General features: G+C 41.5%; 1 protein-coding gene across 2 annotated transcripts in view; it reads right to left on the reverse strand.

The window, feature by feature from the left end:
• LOC126235991 (esterase E4-like) overlaps positions 1 to 17,874 on the reverse strand; it is a 102,117-nt gene that overhangs the window by 39,443 nt on the left and 44,800 nt on the right. For both annotated transcript variants that reach the window (XM_049944986.1, XM_049944987.1), the window contains exon 6: positions 14,175 to 14,349. In XM_049944986.1, the coding sequence (XP_049800943.1) occupies positions 14,175 to 14,349 (175 nt within the window). The remainder of the gene's footprint in view (positions 1 to 14,174; positions 14,350 to 17,874) is intronic.

The raw sequence follows: 17,874 nt of genomic DNA on the forward strand, positions 1-17,874 counted from the left end.
CATAAAGGCCCAATTTTTGGTCTTGAGACAGTCAGTCCATGGCTGATTTTCAGACGAGAAACCCATGCTGGTTAGGTCAACAACAATGCATCAACTTAACAGTGGAATAAGTGTAAGACAAATAGGATGTGTGTTAAAACAATGACAGTGTCTGTTCAACACATACCATAGTATTCTGCAAGAATTGTGAACTGTATGGCTAGGTTTTTACTGCTCATAGATATTCAACAGTAAACTATCGTAGCAGTATGTTAATGTTTGCTTGCAACCTATTAATGAGGCTTATCAAAGTTAACCAATAGTAGTGGACTGGCTATATAACTGTGTATTATTGGAGGGCGGAAGGGGTGGGGGGGCGGGTGGGCGGGGCGGCGGGGGGGGGGGGGGGGGGGTGAACGCTGAAAGTAAAGAACTGTGAAACGCAAATGTGCACCTGTTGGATACATCATTTAAAGTAGTCAGTGTTGAACTTCCACCCTCCATTTTTCAGCCAGTATAGCAATGCAGTACGTCAACACTGTGGACAATCAACAAGGAAATAAAGCAGGTGAATGTCACATATTGTGCCCTTGCGTGTGAGGAATATTTTATGTGGGCACAATAAACTAGGGCTCGCAAACTGTGAACAGTGAACTCAAGATCGGTGTACAGTGCTGTGACCTTGACGAAGGAAGTGCAACAGCCAATCAGCACTTGGGTTTCATGGTCACAGTAGGACAGCAGCCAATCAGTGAGTGGGTTCTATGGAAGCAGCCATTGAGTACAAGAGCAGCTGTTGGATGCAGCCGACCAGGAGATACAACACACTTCACTGTGAAAATTACAACTTGCAGCAGCCATGCAGACGATGAATCGAGATGACAACCAAAGCAGCAGCAGCAGGAGACGAGTGAATAAGAATAAGGTAGTTTCATAGCAAAAGCCATTTTATATTAAGTGACAGATAAGGAGTGGCCTTAACTAAAAAGACAGCGTGAGAGCATGGACAACAGGGGACTGGTTCTGTAGATAATGGTTATAAATCAGACATGAATGTAACTTTGAATGATTGGGAAGAAGCTCCTATTGTAAATGAGATGACAAAAGTGCCATCTACATTTTATGATGATGTGAGCAAAATGGATGAAAACAGTACTGAAGCAAATGAAATCATTTACGTTAAGTGAGAGGAATCTAGCAACGAAAGTCAGCAAGGCTAACAGATTATGGCAGACAGAAAATTGGAAGTGATGTTAAGGCAAATTATGAGTAGTATGTGTATGAAACAAGACATGACTAGCTTAAAGGATGAACTAAAGAAAGAAATTAAAAAAGAAATTAAGGTAGTCAACTCTAATCTTACAGAATTACATAAGAAGGTGGAGGCAGCAGTTAAAGATTGTGATGAAAAGGTAAATAAGGCAGTACATAATACTAATGAGAAATTAACACTAATGAGTAGTAAATGTGTAGAAGAGAGAAAGAAGCTTTGTGATGACTGTAGTAGGAAGGCAGAGGCTTCCAAAAAACAGTGTAAAGATGAAGTCAGAGCCACCAGGAAATTTTGTGCTGGAAATAGGGTTAAACTTCAGAACCAAATCGATCAGATTAAAAATGTAGAGGCAGAGGTAGAAACCAAGTGTGCAGTAGTGATAGATGAAAAACTGGGAAAAGTAAATAAAAATGTAGATTCAAAATTAGCTGAAATGGAGAAAAAGATGGAAGAGATATGTAGAGTAGAGATATAGAGAGTAGAGATATGTAGAGTAGAGATATGGAGAGTAGAGATATGGGGAGTATGTAGTGTCCCAAACAGTCCCTCATTTGTCAGTTGTAAGAAATTTAATAATTTTGAACAATATGGGGAAGTGCATCCACTGGATTTCATTAGGGAATTTAATGATTTGCCTGAAAGATGGAATGACAAAGATAAAATGTCATTTGTGAGAGGTTTTTTGAATGGGGATGCTTATGGATGGGCAGCTCAGGTAGATGATAGCTATACCTCATCGCAAAGCTTTGAGAAAGCATTTTTAGATCAATATTGGTCAAAAGAGAAGCAGCAGAGAATTTTTAGTGAATTTTGGGGAGGAGAGATTTGACTCTAGGAAGGGTACTGTGAAAGGTTTCTGTCAGCTTTGGACAAACAAACTGAAATATTTGGACAAAGAGAAATATAGTGAATCAATATTTATGGGTTTAGAAAGTAAGTTGCCTCAGGAAGTTAGAGAATTGCTTGTACCTACCCCTGGGGGTAATATTAGTGATTTCTTGAATTATGTTGATAAAGTGGAGAGGGTGAAGCCCTCAGAGGAAGAACATAAGAGGAATTTTGATGATAATAATCAAGCAGGGAGAGAATTTCAGGTAAATATGATGAAAAGGACTAATTAAAGTAGAAATTCAAGGAGTGGTTGGGTGGAGGGTAGCCAGAATGGGCACGGAAATGGTAGGAGAAATTCAATTACAGAAATATAGGAGATGATTTTAATTCTAGATCAAACCATTTACACTAGGTAATACACCAGTTTTAGCTCACACTAGAGCAGGTAGTGATGAAGAACCACTTGTATATAAATGTGCTGTAATCACAGGTAAGGTTAATGTAAATGATAGCAGTAAGACAAGTTTAAATTCTAATTCTAGTGAGAAATTGAATGATAGTGTGGGTAACAATGCTTATCCCATAAAAGGAGAGGAGGAACTTACTATAATGTGCATTGAACCAGAAGTAAGACCTACAAGCAAGTAGGGGGTTCAACATTATGTTGGATTCATTATGTGGCGATAATGCTTACCCCAGTTGTCTGACTCATTTTTCATGTTTCCTGAGGCAGTCAAACTCTTCTCCTATCCTATCTGTAGTTTATAAGTGAATCAGAAACATTCTATCTTTGACTTCTTTTCCTCCCAGTGGGAAAGGTGTACCACATGGGAGTTCTCAAACCCATTCATCAAAAAGAATGAGGGAGGCTAGTCCTCCTGATAATCAACATGTTATCAGTAACGTGGCTCAAGACGTCATGAATCACAATGTCTTTGTAGTGATCAAGAGGATGGAAGCAACATTTGAAAAAGTGTCCCCTTCTATATCCATAAAGGCTTAGAAGGGCTGGCCAGTACCCGAAAGTCTATTAAGTGGATGCGAAATGGTTGCTTGCTTGTTGAGACTGACTGGGCAAAGCAGGTGGAACTTCTTATGAGATCACAGAAATTGGGTGAGTATGACATCATTGTTGAGCTGCATGGCTCCCTTAACTCCAGCAAAGGTGTGGTAACCTGCCATGATATTATGGACATAGACATTGCTGAACTGCAACAGGAATGGGCACCACAGCAGATCATAGATGTGGAACGAAGGACACACAAGACCAATGGAGAGACTAAGAAGACTGCCACTTTTATTGTGACCTTCAACTCTCCAACACTACCTTGAAACATCATGGCAGGTTTCCTCTGACTTAGGGTTCAGCCCTACATACCCAACCCTATATGACGCTTCAAATGCCAGCGTTTTGGCCATACAATCCTAAGCTGCAGAGGCAAAGCAACTTGTGGAAAGTAATTCTTGTTGATCAGTTTCATTGGGAGTAATAGAGAAGCTGTCAACACTCTTGTACACGGGCATCCTCGACCTCCTTCGGTAAGTTCTCCTTCTGTACAGCATGGCTGTGTGCTTCGTGTGGCTGCCTCGAGTCGAATGAGCATGCAGCTGCCTATGTAGCAGAAGTGCCTACTGATAAGACTGGGCGCGGCAGGAAATAACGCGCCGATAAACTGCAATGGCGGCACCGGAAACGGGTCTTTCCAGCGGATCGCGCTTAGTTAAAACTTAGCGTGATCCGCCCAGCGCCTCGTGCAGCGGCTAAGTCCGTTTCAAGGTCATCGGCTTTCAACAGCATTATGCAATAAAAGCACACTGTCCATTGTCTACAGCAGTCTGCATTAACTACTCTGGGAGCCACCCAGTTTGGAGCTGAGCCTGCCCTGTTTTTGCAGAGGAACGCAAAATTCAGGAAATCAAAGTGACCAAGCAGATCCCCTATGCAGAAGCCAAGAGGGACTATCAGGCAATGAAACCCCCTGTCTTTGTCACTTCTTATGCTTCCTTGGTGCAGAAACCTGTCATTAAGGTCAACACTTCAACTCATACGACGTCCAGTGTACCATTATCTACCACTAGTACCTGTACTTGCACCTGCGTGTGCCAAAGCCGAGTGAAAGAGATAGCAATTCAGGCAGCTACAATGGAAGAAACCAGTAATGCTTCCACAGCATGCAGCTCAAAGGTACCCCAAAAGCAGAGTGCCTCTCAATGCCAACTATCTTCAAAGAAAGGTGGCTCTCACCGCCCCCCTTCCACAACATCCTTGCTGGGAAAGGGAGTGGGGAAAGGAACTCAACATTCAGGTGGAAAGCTGACCTGGGTGCCATCAGATATCATTCTGGCATGAGTGACTGCCGGTGAGGACATCATGGATTTTGATGCCTCATCACCAGACCTAGTCAGACCCACCACTCCACCTTGCTCTATGAGCACCTCGCCACCTCAGCACAAAGACAGGGGTAAATCAAGACCACATTGACGACATGCCCACATACTACAATGGAATATCAATGGATACAGGACTCATCTGGAGGAACTGAGACTTCTTGTACAGAAGAGACCCTTTTGCCTTTGCCTTCAAGAGACTCGTTTTAAAGAGACTGACACACCTGTATTTGGAGGCTATCACCTTTTCAGAAAAGACAACCTTACTGGTGATATGGCAAAAGGTGGGGTTGCAGTGTTCGTAAAGGACACTTTTCACTCCTCACCTATTCCCTTAACAACAACACTACAAGCGGTTGCTGTTCGGATAGTGGCCCATGTTGACTTCACTGTGTGCTCTTTATACCTACCACCTCAAGAGCCTTTTGACAGTGGGGGTCCTCACTCATCTTCTTGATGAACTCCCCCGCCCCCTCCTCCTTTTGGGGGACTTCAATGCACACAGTGCACTATGGGATTCTCACACAACTTTCTCAAATGGTCAGGCACTTGAGGATCTACTACACACAACAGATCTCATACTTTTGAACATAGGTCAAGCTACACATTTTAGCACTGTTACAGGTTGTCTACCACCACAGACCTCTCCTTTTGCTTGCCTGCTCTTGGGGACACTGCTCAGTGGGCAGTGGACGATGACCTTCATCGTAGTGACCATTTCACTATCTGGATCCATCTGCCTGATGAAGCAGAGCCTGAAAGAAAGCCACCAAGATGGTTCAAAAAGGCTAACTGGATGCTTTACAGGCAGTTAGCTGTTTTAGAGCAATGTGACGGCATCCAGGACTGGTGGATCACATTACAGCTGTGATTCACCATGCCACTAATGCATCCATCCCAAAGTCTATGGAAACACCTAGGAAGCAACCTGTCCATTGGTGGAACGATGAGTGTCATTTTGCAATCAGGCACAGGAGGGCAGCAATGGGCAGATTCAGTTGATGCCCTACAGATGAGATCCTTGCAAATTTTTGAATGGTGCATGCAAAGGTGAGGAGAATAATTCAAGAGAGTAAGCAGAGGTCTTGGCAAGAGTTCCTAAACTCCATCAATAGGTCCACACCTGGATGTATAGTATGGGAATCCATCAGGGGGATCTCAACTCTCGACTGCCAATAGCAGCTGTATGAATACAGGGGTCTCTTGTAACATCAACAAGGGATATAGTTCAGACAATGGCTGAATCATATAAATCCTTTACGGCTGATTCCAGCCAGGATCCCACCTTCCATCAATATTGGGAGGCACAGGAGAAGGCTGATCTTGATTTCCATTCCACCAACATGGAAGAATACAACCAGCCTTTCTCTCTGTGGGAGCTGGCTTCTGCATTGTCAGTTGCTTGTGATACAATCCCTGGAAATGACCTGATAACCAACAGCATGTTGCAACACTTGGACTGACGGTCAAAGGAAGTCCTCCTTCAGCTCTTCAACAAAATTTGGATAACTGGTGACTTTCACAACTCAGGGAAGGAATCTATTTTAATCCCAATTTTAAAATCAGGAAAGGATCAGACAGACCCTCATAGTTATCATAGTATTAGCTTGACAAGCTGTGCAGGAAAGACACTGGAGTGTATGGTCAATCGGTGCCTAGTGTGGGTTCTGGAAACCAGGTACCTACTCAGCCATTCCCAGTGTGGGTTCAGAAGGTATCGCTCCACTCTCAATAACCTGACCCTGCATGAAGCTGCCATTCAACAAGTTTTCCTTCATAAGCAACACCTTATCGGTGTTTTCTGTGAATTGGGAAAGGCCTACGACATTACCTGGAGGCATAATATTTTGTTGCAGCTCCATCAGTGGGGATTCCGTGGACATCTATGACCTTCATACGGTCATTTCTCTTGGACTGATATTTTAGATACAGGGTTGGGAATGTCCTGTCTGACCATTTTAAGCAGGAGAATGGTGTCCCTCAAGGGAGTGTTTTAAGCTTAACTGCTTTCAACATCACAATCAATAGTATTACAACCACAGTGCGATGTCCACTACTATGTTCCTTGTTTGTGGATGACTTCTCCATCTTCTGGGCATCCTCCAGCCTCACCACAGCTACTCAGCAATTGCAACTGACGATCAGGTGGTTGGAAGAATGGTGTTGCACCACAGGTTTTAAATTCTCATTAGAGAAAACAGTTTGTGATGATTTTAATCATTCCAACTGTCTGTTTAATTTCCCTGTTTTAAAACTGGGGACACCGTTCCCACTTTTATGGAAAAGGTGAAGTGGGTCTTATCTTTGATGAGAAGTTAACATGGTTGCCACACCATAAAGAACTGAAACTGAGATGTCTCAAGGCCTTAAACAGCCTTAAATGTGTCAGTCATAGGTCTTGGGGAGCTGACAGAGCACGTCTGCTGCATCTTTATAAGGCCTTTGTGCGACTCCGGCCTGAATATGTATGCCAGATTTATGGGTCAGCAAGACCTTCATACCTTAAAATGCTGGATGCAGTTCACCACAAGGGTATTAGGCTGTCAACAGGGGCCTATCGCACAAACCCTGTTGTTAGTTTGTGTGCGGAGGCTGGTGAGCCTCCGCCGTCTATTCGATGTCTTCTCCTCGTGGTATGCCAAGCATAAAGGACATTGTCCATTTCTACATTGCCAACATCCAGTTACATTGTTCAGCAGCCACGGGATGACTGGTCAATCATCAACCACAAGCAACATGGCCATTTAGGATCTGTGCAAGGGAGAGCCTTGAGTTATTACAGGTGGGGGACATTCAGGTCCAAAGCCAGGGGTGGAGTAGGATCTCCCCCTGGCTACTACCAAGGCCCAGGTTGTTTTCATAACTGACTGCTTACAAGAAGTATTGCACCCAAGACTATGTTTTTAAAATTAAATTTAATGAAATTTTATGTAGCCACCCAGGGAGATGTTTTCGGTTGTTTTGTCGTGTTCCCTGACTTTGTCCTCTTGATAGGGCTCCCAGAGCAGTTTTCAATTTATTACGTGGAACTGTTTGACATCCTGAGGGCAATAGAGCAGGTGAGATGGTGTCATGGCAAAAAATTTATTGTCTGCTCTGATTCTCAAAGAGCCCTTCTGGCTGTTGGACAGATGTACCTAGCAGATTGGATGGTGCAACAAGTGCAGGACGCTCTCCTTCTCTTGCAAAGGTGAAACAAGGAAGTCATTTTTAGCTGGGTTCCAGGGCACATAGGCATCCAGGGAAACAAACTCACTGATGCTGCTGCTAAGGAGGCTTGCTCCCTTCGTCCTCCTGCTCACTGTTCAGTACCTCTGTGGACTGTCACTTCATTTGTGACCAGGAAGGGCATACGTTGGTGGGAGTCCCAGTGGCTGTAAGTGAGGGACAATAAACTATGTTCCATCAAGACTTCAGTGCGACCATGGATCACCTCCCTCTGCTTGCAATGGTGTGAAGAAGTAGCCCTTACTTGGCTGAGAGTGGGAAATTGTCTATTGACAAATGGCTTCCTCTTACGTCGGGAGGAGCCCCCGGTATGTCAGAGATGCAGGATACAGCTGTCAGTACGACATCTTTTAACTGAGTGTGTTTTATATGACAACCTGAGGGTTAAACTGGGTCTCCCACAGGATCTTACCTCTATTTTAACTGATAATGAGGTGAGTGTTGTTCATGTCTTATGTGTAGTGTCTGCAATTCTTCTCAAAACACTTGATGTGAGATCTTAATGTGTCACAGAGTCACTGGGTCACGTATTATTTGTAAGTTGTCTACAGCCATGGTTATTTTTGCCTTTTTTAACAGCATCTTCACAGGTATTTTATCCAAGATTTTATTTAGTTTTCCCGCTGTGTCTCATGGGGTTTTTATTAAGGGCTTTTCTGATCCTCACCTTTTTGGGGTTGCTTTATTTTCCTGTGGTGGGATCAAACATAGTTTACCAGTTTATTGATCTCCCTACATGGATTGTGAAAATCTTCTTTGGTATAACATTAATGCAAGAGCGCTAATGGCCTAGCTGTTTAGCTCCCTCCGCCATAAATTATCATCATCATCATGTATGAAGTTAGGATAATTTGGTGCAGCAGCAGAGGCAATATGCAGTATAAAAAAACCATCTTGGATACCAAGTTATTAACATTAATTGTAGTATAATACGAGGGTAATCCCAAAAGTAAGGTCTCCTATTTTTTTATAAGTACATAGACCTGTTTATTTCTACAATCGTTTACATCAGTTTACAGCTTGAACATTTAGCTATTTTTCGACAAAATCACCATTTCTGTTGATGCATTTTTGTAGACGCTGTGGCAGTTTCTGTATGCCCATGCCATACCAGCTCGCTGCCATGCTGTTTAGAAAGTTATGAACCTCTTCTTTCACCTCGTCATCGGAGCTGAATCACTTTGAGGCCAAATGTTCTTTTAACCTAGGGAACAGGTGATAGTCACTGGGCACCAAGTCAGGACTATAGGGTGGGTGATTATGTTCCACTGAAACTGTTGCAGGAGAACAATGCTTTGCCGAGCGATGTGTGGGCAAGTGTTGTCATGGAGAATGTGTATGCCCTTGCGCAACATTCCTCTTCTATGGTTCTGAATTGTCCGTTTTAGTTTTTTCAGAGTCTCACAGTACCTGTAAGCGTTAATTGTGGTCCCATTGATTCAGCTTCAATGATGAAGTGAAAGAAGAGATTCATAACTTTCCGAACAGCATGGTGCCGGGCTGGTATGACATGGGCATACGAAACCTACCACAGCATCTACAAAAATGCATTGACAGAAATGGTGATAATGTCAAAAAATAGCTAAATGTTGAAGCTGTAAACTGATGTAAACGATTGTAGAAATAAACAGGTCTACGTACTTATAAAAAAATAGGAGTCCTTACTTTTGGGATTACCGTCATAGAAGCGTTTCTGGTCAGTGCAGTCAGTATATTGAGATAACTATCTACCTACAGAAGTGTGTCGAGGTACAATCTTGCTTAATATTAAGAAATTACAACTTTAAACATAGTTGCCTGGAATAATGTGCGTGGAAAGAATAAGCAAGATTTGTATGCATATTGCCCTTAAGGCTAGAATCTCAAGCAATTTTATAGAATGCAGTGAAATAATAGTTTTCTAATGCTAATTTTGTCTGATCAGTAATGAGAGTTAAGTTTGCCTTAGCATAAGGACCTGTTAATGAGGAGTGTTTTTCAGTAGAATCAATTTTTCATTGGATAAGCAGAGCAGGTATATATTTACTAGTTAATGAAGCAATAAGGAAATAATAAAATAATGAATAATCTTAGGATCTTAATGGTTAGGGAGCCTGTCACTGCAGTAGGGATATTTTTTGAGAATGCACTCGGCTAGCTAACGAGGTAAGAAATATAAGTAAAATAATGGTGCTGACAGACATGATGAATAAAAAAGCTATCCGTATACAAAACAAATGTGGTGTAACTAACTTGATGATCTATTTGTGAACTAGGCAACATTGGGTACTGCGTATATTGTGCAATTCATGACACTGCAGCTGGGAATGAGAGCTTAACAGAAAGGACAATATTTTAGTGAGATACAAGTCATATAATGCTGCATTATTGGATCTATAGGTTATCTCAGAACTTCTATTTGTGTACTAAGGAATTATGGACTTAAAGTGGTAATACTGGAATGAAGAAAAGTAATTTTGCTGATTAACTGATAACTGTGACCCTAGACTGATGCAAGTACTTCTGACAGGTCAACTCTTTGGTAACATTTTGTGATTTTGTGGGGATTTAGTTTTCTGGTTGAATGAGAGTAGTGCTCAGAATTGAGTAGAGACGTGGGGCAATGGTTTGGTACAATTTCCATCCCCTTGATTTTGAGTTGAATAGTAATTACGTTAAGTGATGGTGACTCTCTTCTATTTTCATAATGTAATTTATTAGTAAATCTTCGCTAGCGCACATCTTGAGTATTTGCTATTTTGCAAATAGGAAAGAGACTCAAATCTTTCAAGTTTAACCAGTTTCAGACAGTTATGACTTAGAGCAATGTTTTGTAGTGTAATGTGCACTTGATTTTAAATTTTTACTAGTCTCCATCTTTTGTACTATAGTCAATTTTAGTGCTAATTATTGTGATGTCATGAGGACTATGTAATGTATTTACTTATGAAGTAATGACCATTATTTGCCATTAGTGTTAAACATTTTTTCCTTATACTTAGTTAGAAGTAAAAGTAAGTGTACTAAAGTAGAGTATATTGTCTAATTTTTTCATGTACAGTAGCGAAGGAGAACCAGCTCCAAGGGAACTGATAGCAGTGCATTTCCTTACTAACTGCCACTATGACCTGTTGAAGGCGAGGACAACTTGGTAAGAAAGTGTGTTAAACCTCATTAAAAGAGTAAAAGTGCTTGTGAAAAATACTAAACATTGAGCAAGTGAAATTTTCTGTGTAAAAAGTGAACCACAATGCGCAGTGTAATTTAATTTTTTGCCAGGCATGAGGATTTATTTTTTTAAGCACGACAGAACTTGTATAAAGTGATATGTATCTTAAAATGTAATCCTTGTTTATCCAAAAAGGACATCTCTTATGATGAACATGTTTAATTTTTAGTAAAAGTATAACTTGTGGATAATTTTGTGCAGTTGTACAAAACACTCTATGTAAATATTTTGCATGAGGATTTTCATATGGTCAGTTCATATAAGTAGGCATTTAAAAACATATGTACTGTAATTTTGATAAGATTTCATATGTAATATTTTCTTGTGTGTAAGTTGTTAAACACAAATTCTGACCCCACTTGTGGTTACTGAATTGCCCAGTTAGCTATTAGCAATATTTGTCTGGTCAATCCAATGAAGGGGTGATGTGACGAAGCAAGGTGGGATCTTTTTTCTTCCCCTCTTGTTTTGCCATATGCCTCCATAAATTCATTTCCTTCATTTTTGGATAATTGCCATTAACATACATGAGAATAATCTGCATTTTCATAAAAGAGAAAGCTTGGCCCTCAGTCTTAAAGAATATACCACCAGATCTAATGTTGTGCTTAGTTTTATGCATGTAATTGATTTCATTATTTATTTTGACTATTCTTAGTTACTATCTTTTGTTATAGGGTGAAATCAGTATTTGTTTCATAACTTAAATTCTAATTTTGACTTATAAACAAATTTAAATTCTGTACTAATTATAAACATTTGGAAGACAAAACACTGGCATTCTTTAAGTATTTATTTGGCTCTGTTCCAAAGTAATTAGCAGTTTTTTCAAAAGTATTGTTTGCTTAACTATATCTGTTAATTTCATGATTCAAACAAATAATACAGCCTAACCCTTGTAGTAGAACAACCTGTTAAAAAGACGGAATGTTTCTGTATATTCACTTAATTGAATGAAGTATGTTTCAGTTGTAATTTCTGTAACTTAAACATCAACAATGTGTAGTTTCAGTGCCTGTTATTGTGATGATATACAAGGTCCAATGTTTGGTCTTGAGACAGTCAGTCCCTGGTCGATTTTCAGACGAGAAACCCGTGCTGGTTAGGTCAACAACAATGCATCAACTTAACAGTGGAATAAGTGTAAGACAAATAGGCTGTGTGTTAAAGCAATGACAGTGTCTGTTCAATACATACCACAGTATTCTGCAAGAATTGTGAACTGTGTGGCTAGGTTCTTACTGCTCATAGATATTCAACAGTAAACTATCATAGCAGTATGTTGATGTTTGCTTGCGACATATTAATGAGGCTTATCAAAGTTAACCAATAGTGGACTGGCTATATAGATGTGTATTATTGGGGGGTGGGGGAGGGGTTTGAGAACAATGAAAGTAAAGAACTGTGAAACGCAAATGTGCACCTGTTGGCTACATCATTTAAATTACATTAGTCAGAGCTGAACTTCCACCCCCCATTTTTCAGCCAGTATAGCAACACAGTATGTTGACACTAAGGACAATCAATGAGGAAATAAAGCAGGCAAACGAGACAACAATATCAATGTTGTCTGTGCCAGCTAGCTGCTTGTTGTCTCAACTTTGTCTCACCACTTTCTGTGCCAAAGTCAGATTGATTAAAGAGTAAAGCAAATCATGTTTCCTTCCACTGTTGTTTCTGTGAACATATATGTAACTCTTATATCACTTGGATTGTTAATAACAATTGTCATAAGTGAATAAATGTACTGTGAACTTGTGGTTGATATTCCAGATGCCAGTAAGCTGTACATGTGTGAGCCTCACACACAATACTAGTTACTTTCTTTTCTTGCAATGAATACCTTTTGCCTAAGTGAAGATTTACTCCAGAATACTATCCCATAAAATAACAATATATGACAATATGCAAAATATGTTAAAGTACTGACTTCTGTATCACCAAAAATGGAAATTATATAAAAAAAAATTGTAAGCACCATGCACCACTCGCAGGGGACATTTCAATCCTTCTAAAGCTGGCCAAGTCAGCTGTTCGTGATGATACTATGAAGTGAAAATGACAAAGGAACAACCACAGCAAAATCAAGACCTACCTGACCTCATGTGGTGATCAACAGGAACTACTGAACATTGTAGAGGCTAGTTGTAAAAAATCAGATGAAATCAGTGGATGGAATTAAGCTACTAGCAGTCCAGCTAGTGCAGAGGGAGTAAAAAAGAATGAGGTACAATGACTGAGTAGCTCCTCATAAACCACAAGTTTCTGTAGTCAATGATAAGTGATGCTTGAGGAGGTGTAAATGACAATGCCACTGGATGGTGGATGACTGAAAACAATGATCTGGAGTGCTAAATCACACTATAACTGCTGGAAATATGATGGTACGGTTTGGGTGAATACGTGAAGAATGTTACCTTAGCGTTCTGAATCTTTAATATCATTTACTCTTTTCTATGCCTCTGTTGTTATTACAGTATTCACTTTTTAAAATCTGGGATGGAATACAACAATACGAAATGGATAGACTGTTGCTCACTACATACAGGTGATGTTGTGTGGCAGATAGGCACATTAAAAAGACTGTTAGACAGATCTGTCAATATGTGGGGGATAGGAATCTATCCATTTTCATATAGTTGTTAATCTATCCATTTTAAACTGTTAGTATTAACTTTGTACTCTTTAAGAAACTTATTGCGATCATGTTCTTTTGTTCCTAAACTTTGAATATTGTATGTTGCACAATTAGTATTTCTATCACTCGTTTTATTCATTTTTCACATAGATTTCGTTGCTTGTTCATTGGTCATGATATCTGTTCTTTATCTGAGGCTGTGTATGAAACTTGCAGTACATATTACAATGTTTTCTATAAGAATGTACAGACCCCTTGACAGGGTAAGTTAAGTGATGGTGTTGCTTACTTGAGTCTTTGCAACTTCCCTATTTTCTGTAGGGGTTGCCTCCCTAGGCCAAAAGGACACATTTTTAAGTCTCATATTAGATTATGTTTTTCATACATGGAGAAAATTATGAACAAAAATTATTTTAACATAGAACTGTGTGTACAATTACTAAAACAGCTACTGCTGGCTGTGTGGTTTTTATATTTAAAGGATATCTCATCTTACTTATTGACCATTGTAAGTATTTTTTGACTCCCTATGAGAAATGTAGATTGTGACTCTTTGCTCCTCATACTGATATTTCAATTTGCTGACTATTTTAAAAAGTATTAGTTAATATAGAAAACAGAGTACTTACCCAGACCTTTCCAAGTGAATTCATCTTTTGTTGTTCCAGCTATCAATGGAACTTGAGCAAAGTTCCCTGAAAGTAGCTGCTCTGTTGGATCTGCTGTTATGAATCTCTCAGCTCCATCTCCAAAATCTTGCTCAATAACAACACCAAAAATAATCATAGGATCCCAACCAAATTCCTGTAAAGGTGCCAAAAAATACAGTAAAAGCTCTTTAGAGTAATATTTAGGGCCTTATGACTATTAAGTAGTGAATATTGTAAGTGTTTGTAGTAAGTGCTTAATTTTTATAGTCATAATCTGCTATAAAAACAATAATAACAATAGTATCACAACATATTTACTGTGTGGCATCAATAGGTCACATCGACCGCACAAATTACAATCTTTGGAACACTAACTGCTCTGACAAGCCACCATGTTTAATTCAGTCTATCTTTGTACTTCATGCAGTGTTCATGTGTATCAGTCTTGATAGTAAAATATATGTGTATATAGAAAACTTAGGAACCGTTTATTACGTATATTATGATCCATATCCAGTATCCCATATTGGTGACCCCGGACAAAAAGTTCTCCATCGTCCGCGACTTCCACCCCAGTCGTATAGAATCAACAGGTTTCACATATGACGCCATGGCTACATCACCGAACATTCTTTGCGAAGATTTGGAGGTCCAGCTCTTACAACCAGGCCAACACAACCCTCCGCCATTGGTTATTTCACAGCTAAGAGACAACAATCCACAATCTTCGACGAGGATAACCTCTACTTTAGCAACTCCACAACAACCAAGTGTTACGCAGTTAGCTCAGACAATGGACTCAGGTTTTGTTTCACTGGATTATGCACAACAACAAGTGAAAAGTGAAGTGGATGATCTACTAAATAGTGTGACAATCGACCACTCGTATGAAGTTCAAAGGGACCGAAATTCGCACACGTGCTTTGATCCTCCATGTGCCACGACGTCGGTTACAGTAGTGCCATGTGCAACGCCACCATTTGTGCAAAACGCACATGCAGTCAACTATTACCAAGCTACACCACCTCACCTTCCTCACAAATCAGTATCAGACATTTTTATGCATACAGTTCGCCATAACAAACCGCCAGATCAGCAGCCCAGCTTGTGACCATGTGTGTACGAGTGCACTCAACATAGCCTCTTCACCCAGCAATGTTGTACTATGACAGTCCAACCGCCAACAGGTTTTACCAGTGTTTTATGGTCCTACCACGAAGGGTATGTGGCCAGTGTGCATGGAAAACTCTCTTTGTTGCCACTTTAAGCTTCAGGCCAACCCCTCACCCACGGGGGGGCCTCGATTCTGACCATACAACCACTCGCTCCTTCTGCAGTAGCGTCTGCGTCTGCTTTGCTGGCCTTCCACATCATTTCCGAGTTGGACAATGTCAGTGCTATTCCTGCAATTTCCGGTCCACTTTACGGGCCCTCATTATGCACTGCTTGCCAATTTGCTTCCACGGTACTGACCATGCCTGCCGCATCGTGTTTTTGGGCATCTTCAGAGACATTACAACCAGCCGTGTGTGCTAGTAACATTTCCACTCCGGTGATGCTGGATCCCAGCATGAACTCTTGTGCAGCGGGACCGCAGCCACCTTCGTCTCCACCTCCAGGCTGCCTAACCAAGCTACCTCCCCTATAAGAGGGCAATCCAGTTTCATGGTTTACATTGGTGGAGCACCTCTTCGAGATGCATCAAGTGACTGATGACAACTCCAATTTCATATGTTTGGTCACACACCTTCACAACCACTCAGATTTAATGTGTGATCTCCTACTTTCGCCTCCACTGCCACCGAAGTATGAGTTCACCAAGAAAATGATATTGGATCAACTTGCCTGCTCACCACAGGAATTGATAATCAAGATTCTATACGAGGAGCACCTGGGGGACCGCACTCTATCACAACTTTGGCGCCACCTCAGGTTACTCGTGAGTGAACACACGATGCCAGACGTCACCCTGTGTGCAGTATGGAATGCCAAGTTACCTACTGACCTACAGATACACCTACTGCCGCACTCTTTCGAGTCTATCGGTTCTCGTCTACACATCGCAGATCAGTTGTATGTGCTCCTGCACCAGAAACACCCAGCTCATCCACCATCGCTGTGTGAGACTACACCTCCTATTTACTGGCTGTCTGCAGGCAGACCCGCTCCGCTCCTATGCCTTCTACACCACAAGGCAGTACTCGTTTGCTCTCTTCTCTTTCCAAGCACTCAAGAATCGCCGACGCTCCATATGTGCCAATTTATGTTCCAGCACAGATCAATGAGGACAAGCCTCCCCCGCTATCATAGTCACCGCCACCGCCACATCTGGCTCATCCTTACTGTTGGTACCACAAGATTTTTGGAGCTGAGGCCAAGAAGTGCAGGTTACCTTGCCAACACCCAAACACCAACCGCAGGAACTAAGTGATGCCAAGTCCTGTGGGGAACTTCAGAGGCATTCCCTAACATTGCACTCTGTCCACTTGTCTCCTCCACCAAGCAGTCATTTATATGTGACAGACATTTCATTGCAGTTTGTCTACCTAATTGACACTGGTGCTGACATGTCTATCATATCTCGATCACTGGCTCCTACTGACTTTTCACCAACAAGGTCTCTCCTACAAGCTGTCAATGCATCAATGTTACAAACTGTCAGTTCTTTGAAAGTGATGGTGCACCTATCCGCTTCTCTGCATTCCCCGTGGACCTTCTACATCACCGACATTGACGAACCAATTCTCGGTATGGAATTTTTGTCCCATTACAAGCTCTTTCTGTACATAGTCCAGTGTTCAGTGTTACACCACCCGTCTAACACTCAGATACCATGCTCTGGCACCCATTCTCCTTGTTCCATTTCTACTGCAACATGGGATTTAGTTCAAGAGTGTTCCGCCCTCACAGGCAAGATTGTGACCTGTGTCACTAACCTGCTTTTGGAATATGACTCTGTGGTGCACCTCCGCTGGGAGAACGATGAGCTGAAACAACGCATTGCTCACACTTACAACAAGCTCGCTGCAGCTCGTACCTCGCTGTTGAAACTGCAATCTACAGTTCCTGCGCTGGATCGAACTTCATCGCCAAGCATCAGTTCAAACACTCATCAGGTTAGTTCAAAAACATTCATTGCATGTGACAATTCACGTTCAGTGACCTCAGCACTGCCTAAGCACCCACTACGCACAGCGCCTCGTGTTTCAAACAGTGTTTCTAATAACAGTCGCTCGCGCAGCACGACCATGCCCGCTACGCAGTCAGTCACCCTGCTTGTTGATAAACGTTCCCCCTCTCCCGCATGCCAGCCAAGCAACTCAGCATCCATCACTGTCCCTTGCATGGCCTCACCTGTTACCCAAGGCAAAGTTAACAACAGACAGTCTGCCGATTTGTTCATCACTACGGACGCCAGCGACATCGAGGTTGGGGCAGTATTACTACAGAGCAAAGGTGACACAGTTTCACCACTTCATTTCTTCTCCAAAAAACTGTCTACAGCACAGAAGAAATATTCTGCTTTTGATAGAGAGCTTCTGGCGGTGTACGAGCCCATCAAACATTTCCGCACTGACATCGAGGGCCATCCTTTCTTCATTCTTACAGATCACAAACTGTTGGTGGACGCCTTCTGCAACCCACCAAAGGATCCCCCCCCCCCCCCCTCCCGCCGACG

The sequence above is a fragment of the Schistocerca nitens genome, chromosome 2 (assembly GCF_023898315.1).
Source record: "Schistocerca nitens isolate TAMUIC-IGC-003100 chromosome 2, iqSchNite1.1, whole genome shotgun sequence".
Taxonomy (NCBI): Eukaryota; Metazoa; Arthropoda; class Insecta; order Orthoptera; family Acrididae; genus Schistocerca; species Schistocerca nitens.